The 8,146-nt window shown below is 41.3% G+C and overlaps 1 protein-coding gene across 2 annotated transcripts in view; it reads left to right on the top strand.

Annotated features, from left to right (window-relative positions):
* LOC143030646 (annexin A13-like) overlaps positions 1–7,717 on the top strand; it is a 24,744-nt gene extending 17,027 nt beyond the window's left edge. For both annotated transcript variants that reach the window (XM_076193819.1, XM_076193818.1), the window contains 3 exons: positions 461–653; positions 4,797–4,909; positions 6,801–7,717. In XM_076193819.1, the coding sequence (XP_076049934.1) occupies positions 461–653; positions 4,797–4,909; positions 6,801–6,926 (432 nt within the window). In that variant the 3' untranslated portion in view covers positions 6,927–7,717. The remainder of the gene's footprint in view (positions 1–460; positions 654–4,796; positions 4,910–6,800) is intronic.
* The last annotated feature ends 429 nt before the right edge of the window (positions 7,718–8,146 follow it).

Below are 8,146 nucleotides of genomic sequence, written 5' to 3'. Positions count from 1 at the left end.
CTAGAATACTAATGTTAGACACATGGTTGAGATGGTCTTACGGGATTCTTGAATATTTTGTAATCCAAGTGGTTTCTACTCAGAAAGAAGTAGAGCAAAAACAAGTAGCAAGCTAGCCTAGCGTGCCGCCATCTTTACGATGATCCTGACTCGCTTTACGAACACCCTTGATTCGATTCACGAACACCCTTGATTCGCTTTACGTACAATTTTGACTCGCTTTACGAACACCCTTGATTCGCTTTACGAACAATTTTTACTCGCTTTACGAACGCCCTTGATTCGCTTTACGAACACCCTTGATTCGCTTTACGAACACCCTTGACTCGCTTTACGAACACCCTTGACTCGCTTTACGAACACCCTTGACTCGCTTTACGAACACCCTTGACTCGCTTTACGAACACCCTTGACTCGCTTTACGAGCAAGACATCACCTGGTGTCCTCTCTCCTCAACAGGACCTGTACGACGCCGGAGTAGGCTACAGTTCCAACACGGACGAGTCCGAATTTATCCGGATATTGAATACCAAAAGCTTCAGCCATCTCCGGGAGACGTTCCGGGCGTACGATCAGATCGCCCAGCAGCCGATCCAGGACGCAATCGAGGACGAGTTTAGTGGCGATATGAAGACCGGACTCCTGGCAATTGGTGAGTAGTGGACGAGGTCGTGATATGAGAGAGAGAGAGAGAGAGAGAGAGAGAGAAGTCTGGCAACTTCGTGTGATTTCACCTTTGCACAGTGTTGTTGTCGTGCATCTCCCGAGTGAGTATGGGGTCCAATGTATTTAACGTTTCGCCCCAGCGAAACGTTAAATACATTGGACCCCATACTCACTCGGGAGATGCACGACAACAACACTGTGCAAAGGTGAAATCACACGAAGTTGCCAGACTTCTCTCTCTCTCTCTCTCTCTCTCTCTCTCTCTCTCTCTCTCTCTCTCTCTCTCTCAACACACTGGGATATTTTTCTTTCGACTGATGGAGCAAATTGTAGCTTTCGGGAGGAAATTTTCTTTGCCGGATTTTTTTTTTTTTTTTTTTTTTTTCTTCAGCATATCAAAGGACATTCTATGTACATTGTTGAGAAAAATAGTTTGCCAGAGAGTGATTTTACGGCGTAAAAGTATTGGTGGGCGGTACGGAGGTTGGAGGAAAAATAGCCTAACGTGATAACAACGCCTTAAGGCAAACCCTACCGCGGAATCAATTCGAGGTTATCACACTGGGCTCTTTTTCCTCACACATCTTACCTCCAACCTTCATCTGAATAACTAGAATACGACTTTGGTTACAGAAATCTAGACTTCTCCAAGAACACTTCGACAGTACGTCTAACATTCTTACAGGTTTATAATCTCTTATTCAGCTTTGCAGTATATGACGGGAAGATAATTTGATATTTGGAGACTTGAAAAAATAAAATGTAACCGAAGTCGTTTTAACTCAAACGAACTCTCAACGGTCGTCGCTTGCGAAGATCGTGGAAGCCACCCTTTACTTGGAGCAGACACATCGACTTTCTCCTCCACTCAGTTTGGGAAATGGAGCGTAAAACCACGGACGACGTTGTTACATCTAAGTAGAGTTGCTCCTCGGTGCTGTGGAGGGAAGAATTAAACCAGTGGTCCCCAAGCTTTTCTAGCTTGAGGCTCGAGGCACCCTTGCCAAGCCTTTCAGAATTCCCCGCGGGGGGGGGGGGCACCCTTATTAGAAAATCTAAATTCTAGTTTGTCAGTATTTTGTTGATTCAACATCAGTGTAACAAAAATTTTGTCCTTGGATAGTATGAAAATACCCATCTTTACACTGATGCTGCTTTGATGAACAAAAATGGATGACTATATGAAAACATAATTGTGACTAGTTTTTGCCCTGAGTTTTGGCAGCACCCTCAGTTGATCTCACGGCATCCTTTGGTGCCGCGGCACACTGGTTGGGAACCACTGAATTAAACTCTATTGTGAGCTTCAAGACAACAGGGTACAATTTGCTTTATGGTTTTATTCCGTATGAGAATAATAAATCTAAGTGTGGAGATCATGATACATCCATGTAGAGGTGACCTGAATCCACAACAAGCATTAATCTTGCCCTGTGGGGAGGTACAGGCAGGTGTGAGAACCATCGACTAAATGCACTGTCAAGACCTGATCTCTTGGCACCAAGGTTTATGTATTGCTGTTGAAACACACTGGTTCTGAACGCCACTAGATGTTTCTAAAGCAGTTCTCATTGAGCTTCTCTGTGTTACGACACAGGTATTATGCACTGCTATGGGAGCATACTGCTTTGTGAATAGCTTTTTTTTCAATAGGTTTCAGTGAGTTTTTCCTTGTGCCTTAGCACTAAGATTTATGTTCTGCTGTTGGAACACACTAGTTCTGAACATATTATGTATTTTTAAAGCAATTTCCAATGAATCTTTCTTTACAAAGGATTACAAAGGCGGAGCATGCCGACAGGAGACCCTTTGATCTATATCTAGGTCGGATGCAAAAAAAAAAAAAAAAAAATCACATTAATAATAAAATAATAAATAAAAACTATAATAATGTAAATAACAAATAAAATACATAAATAAATGCATAGGTATAGTTAGAATAATAAACAAACAGGTAAATAGTAAATAATACATTGACATATAACTAATGATAAATGAAAATCAGACAGACAAATGATAACAAAACAAAAACAAATAGTATAAGATAGATTATAATCATTACAGCATCTTACTTAGGTATTTATCTAAATGATTCTTAAAGCTTCGAACTGAACTACATTGCACTACCTGTGCAGGAAGTTTATTCCATTCATTAACTACACGGTTGGCAAAGTTGTTTCTACCTACTTCCAAATTGAATCTATTTCCGGACAGTTTGAGACCATTGTTTCTTGTCTGATTCTCATTCAATGTGAAAATTTGGTCACTTTTGATGTTGTCAATTCCCTTTAGAATCTTAAAGACCTGTATCAAGTCACCTCTGAGTCTACGCTTTTTTAGGGAAAACAGATTCATGTGTTTTAGTCGATTTTCGTATGATTTATTTTTGATATTTGGAATCAGTTTTGTGGCTCGCCGCTGTACTTTTTCCAGTCTGTCAATGTCTTTAATGAGATTCGGTGACCATACGGAAACAGCATATTCCAAATGTGGACGAACTAACGATTTATATAGCTTGTTAATGAGTGATGGACTTTTGAAATCAAAAGATCGCGCAATCAGTCCCAGAATCTTATTTGCTTTCTCAGAGGCTGAAATACACTGCTTGGATGATTTGAGGTCGTTACTGATAATTACGCCGAGATCTTTTTCACTATCCACTTTTGTTAACGAATTTCCAAATAACTTGTAATCGTACTTGCTGTTATTTTTACCTATGTGCATTACCTTGCATTTACTTGTGTTAAATTTCATTAGCCACTTTTCAGACCATTGCTGTAATTGATCTAAATCTTCTTGAATATCTAATTGGTTTGAGTGATCATTTGCCACTCCGCACAGTTTTGTATCATCAGCAAATTTGGAAACAGTAGATTTTAGTCCATGGTCTATATCATTTATATACTATGAATAGAAGTGGCCCAAGAACGGAACCCTGAGGAACTCCACTTGCAACACTTTTCCATCCAGAAGTTTTTCCATTTAAAACAACTCTCTGTTTTCGACCATCCAACCAATTACTAGTCCAACCTAATAGGCTACCACTTATTCCATGCAAAGCTAGTTTAGTAAGTAGTCTTTGGTGTGGGACGGTATCAAAAGCTTTTGCAAAGTCTAGATATATTAAATCTATATTGTTTCTTTTGTCATAATTCGAGATAACTGTGTTGTAGAATTCGAGTAAGTTAGTCACGCAAGAACGTTTCCGTCTGAAACCATGCTGGCTATCATTTATCAAACGGTTACTTTCTAAATGATGTTCGATAGCATCTCTGATGATAGTTTCCATTATTTTTCCTACGATTGAAGTCAAACTTATAGGGCTATAGTTATTTGGTTTCTTTTTGTCACCTTTTTTGAATATGGGAGTAACGTTAGCTAGCTTCCATTCTCTTGGGACATCTCCGGATATGATGGATTTCTTGAAAATAATTTCTAATGGAACAACAATCTCATTTTTCATTTCCTTTAAGATTCTTGGATGCCAACCGTCAGGCCCTGGTGTTTTATTAACTTTGAGTTTGTCTATACACCTTTTAATTTTTTCTTTTGTTATATTTACCGTAGTGAGTAAGTTAACCCCAGACTTTTCACAGGTTTCAGTTTGGAATTCATTTTGAGGTGTTTCGTTTACGAATACCGAGCTAAAAATAATTGTTTAAGATATTACACATTCCTTCATTTGAATATTCAAGTTGACCGTCAGCAGATAATAGTGGACCAATGTGATTCCTAACAACCTTTTTATCTCTAATGTAACTATAGAATTCTTTTGGATTCTCTTTGGATTTATCAGCGATGTTCATTTCGTATTGTCGTTTTCTTTTCTTTGTGACTTAGCACTAAGATTTATGTTCTGCTGTTGGAACACACTAGTTCTGAACATCTAGGTATTATTAAAACATATTCCAATTATTTTTTCTTTGTGCTTTACCACCGAGATCTATGTTTTGCTTTGGAACACACTAGTTCCGAACATCACTGGTTATTACTACAGCAGTTTCCAATGAATATAATTGTGCCTTAGCACTAAGATTTATGTTCTGCTGTTGGAACACACTAGTTCTGAACATCACCGGGTATTATGAAAGCAGTTTCCAATTAATTTTTCTTTGTGTTTCTGGGCCAGTGGACCGCGTGATGGATCCTGCTGGATTCTTTTGCAAACGACTTCACAAGAGTATGGACGGACCCGGGACTGATGACAAAACGCTAATCAGGATTATCGTTTCCAGATCTGAGGTAAGCCCAGAACTGATTTCAGGAAGATGGGAGGGGAAGGGGAAAGGAAGGAAAGGAAAGGGAAGGGAGAGGAAGGAAAGAAAAGGGAGGGAAAGGAAAGAAAAGGGAGGGTAAGGGAAGGGAAGGGAAGACTAACCCTTGCAATCAATTTGTGGGTTGAAAAAATAATTGATTTATCTTATCTATTCTCATTTTATTATTATTTTTTCTATTGTGTATTCGAATTTAAAAAAAAAAGGGGGGTGGGGGCTTTCACTCAACACTTTAGGGACATAAGTGACGCCTCTACGGACCAGACCCGCGCGGTATCATTGTTTAATGGTCGGAGACGAATTTGAAGTTCTACAATCCTTCCTCTCTTTAAAGCTCCCCTTTACCACCTCCCACTCCCTATTTGACTTTGTCTTCCTGTTTATATCGACTGGTCGCGACGTCGCATGCAACTGGTTTCATGCAACCAGTTGCGGCATCGCATGCAACTCTTTTCATGCAACCGGTTGCATCGGAATGTGAACTGTCTTTATCAGCATTCTCTTCCTCTCACCCTACCCCTTCCTTTCATGGAACTACCAAGTGTGGGCCTTATGGTCTCTTGCAGCCTCCAATATTCTTGTTCTTCTGTTCCCCACCAGATCGACCTGGGGACTACTTACTGTAGGCCTTATGGTCTCTTGCAATCTCCTCTATTCTTATGTTCTTCTGTTCCCCACCATATCGACCTAGGATCTACCTGGTGTAGGCCATATGGTCTCCTGCAGCCTCCTCTATTCTTGTTCCTCTGTTCCCCACCAGATCGACCTGGGGACTACCTAGTGCAGGCCTTATGGTCTCTTTCAGTCTCCTCTATTCTTATTTTCTTCCGTTCCCCATCAGATAGACCTGAGGACTACCTAGTTCGGGCCTTATGGTCTCTTGCAGTCTCCTGTATTCTTATGTTCTTCTGTTCCCCCACCAGATCGACCTAGGATCTACATAGTGTAGGCCTTATGGTCTCGTGCAGTCTCTTCTGATTTTATGTTCCCCACCAGATCATTTTGGGGACTACCTAGTGCAGGCCTTATGGTCTCTTGTAGTCTCTTCTGTTCCCCACCAGATCGACCTGGGGACTACCTAGTTCGGGCCTTATGGTCTCTTGCAGTCTCCTGTATTCTTATGTTCTTCTGTTCCCCACCAGATCGACCTAGGAACTACCTAATGCAGGCCTTATGGTCTCTTACAGCCTCCTCTATACTTATGTTCTTCCGTTCCCCACCAGATCGACCTGGGGACTACTTACTGTAGGCCGTATGGTCTTTTGCAGTCTCCTCTATTCTTATGTTCTTCTGTTCCCCACCATATCGACCTAGGATCTACCTGGTGTAGGCCATATGGTCTCCTACAGCCTCCCCTATTCTTGTTCTTCTGTTCCCCACCAGATCGACCTGGGGGACTACCTAGTGCAGACCTTATGGTCTCTTTCAGTCTCCTGTATTCTTATGTTCTTCCGTTCCCCACCAGATCGACCTAGGAACTACCTAATGCAGGCCTTATGGTCTCTCACAGCCTCCCCTATTCTTATGTTCTTCCGTTCCCCACCAGATCGACCTGGGGACTACTTACTGTAGGCCTTATGGTCTCTTGCAGTCTCCTCTATTCTTATGTTTTTCCGTTCCCCACCAGATCGACCTAGGAACTACCTAGTGCAGGCCTTATGGTCTCTTTCAGTCTCCTCCATTCTTCTGTTCCCCACCAGATCGACCTGGGATCTACTGTACATAGTGTAGGCCTTATGGTCTCTTGCAGTCTCTTCTGATTTTATGTTCCCCACCAGATCAATTTGGGGACTACCTAGTTCGGGCCTTAAGGTCTCTTGCAGTCTCCTGTATTCTTATGTTCTTCTGTTCCCCATCAGATCGACTTGGCATCCATTCGAGAACGCTACAAGGACCTCTACAGCCAAGACCTGGTGGTGGATGTGGAGAAGGACACGGCAGGCGACTATGGTAGGCTCCTGGTGGCCATAATCAAGGGTAATTAGGGAGGACAAGGGAGAGGGGAATGGGTAGTTATGGTGCAAAAAGAGACTGGGCCGGATTGACCATGAATAGCAAACCATTGGCCTAAGCGTCAACGGGGTAACTGGCGGCCCACTGAAAGTAATTCGTCGGGCAAGAAATGTAAAAAGAAAAAACAAACACGAGATAAAATCAATTTGATTAAAAGTGATGATGTGTTGAAATTCGCATTTCTGATATCATAAGACTTACCGACCCACTGTGGTCCTCTTCGCTGAAGAAGACCACAGATAGTGGTCGAAATATACATATTTTCTGTCCATCTTGTCTCGTTCTCCGACAATAGGTCAATAAGTCTTATTCTACAAATGTGCTACTACATTAACCTTCCTAATTATTTCGTGATATTATGTAGTATTTGTTGATTAAAAAAATGAGGTTCATCAGACTGGTGAATGGTGTCAGTGGACAAGAAACGATCAATGCATACGACACTTGAATGAATAACTAGTCACTTTACTTCGAGAGGCACACTAAGCATCTCTCGCTAGCCTGCTACTCGTTCTTGCTACTTGCTTTGGGTAGAAACAACTCCGGTGACCTTTATCTATTTATTCATTTTTCAAAATTCCAAAAGTCGTAGAGTCAGGAGCCGAGTGACGAGCTAAGAGAAGTTAAACTTAAAATACGAATGTCAGGCACAAAATTGTCGAGATGTTCTTACGAAAGCCTAGAATTATGTAACCCAAGTAGTTGCTACTCAAAACAAAGTAGCAAAAGGAAGTAGCATGCTAGCCTAGTGTGCTGCCACCTTAACCCATTAAACTCCGATGACAAGATGTCTTGTCATTTGGTCAAATAAAACAAAAAATCATAAAACACCAAAATGTTTGATCAAACACCAGAAAAATATGACGTCAGTCCTCGCTTCGCTCGCGGCGAGCGAAGCGAGGACTGACGTCATATTTTTCTGGTGTTTGATCAAACATTTTGGTGTTTTATGATTTTTTGTTTTATTTGACCAAATGACAAGACATCTTGTCATCGGAGTTTAATGGGTTAACGCGGGAGATGCATTGAACCTCGGGGCACCGAGGCAATGAATACAGAAGTCGAGCTAGTCAGTCAGCTGCCACACGTCCAGATGACGTCAGCACCGACCGTTGAGAGTTCGAGTTAAAACGACTTCGGTTACAATATTTCATTTTTTTCAAATCTCCAAATATCAAATTATCTTTTCGTC

This window comes from Oratosquilla oratoria, chromosome 12 (assembly GCF_046742065.1).
Source record: "Oratosquilla oratoria isolate Oo_2021 chromosome 12, ASM4674206v1, whole genome shotgun sequence".
Taxonomy (NCBI): Eukaryota; Metazoa; Arthropoda; class Malacostraca; order Stomatopoda; family Squillidae; genus Oratosquilla; species Oratosquilla oratoria.
The sequence above is the reverse complement of the archived record's forward strand: the minus strand, read 5'-3'. Positions and strand labels throughout refer to the sequence as shown.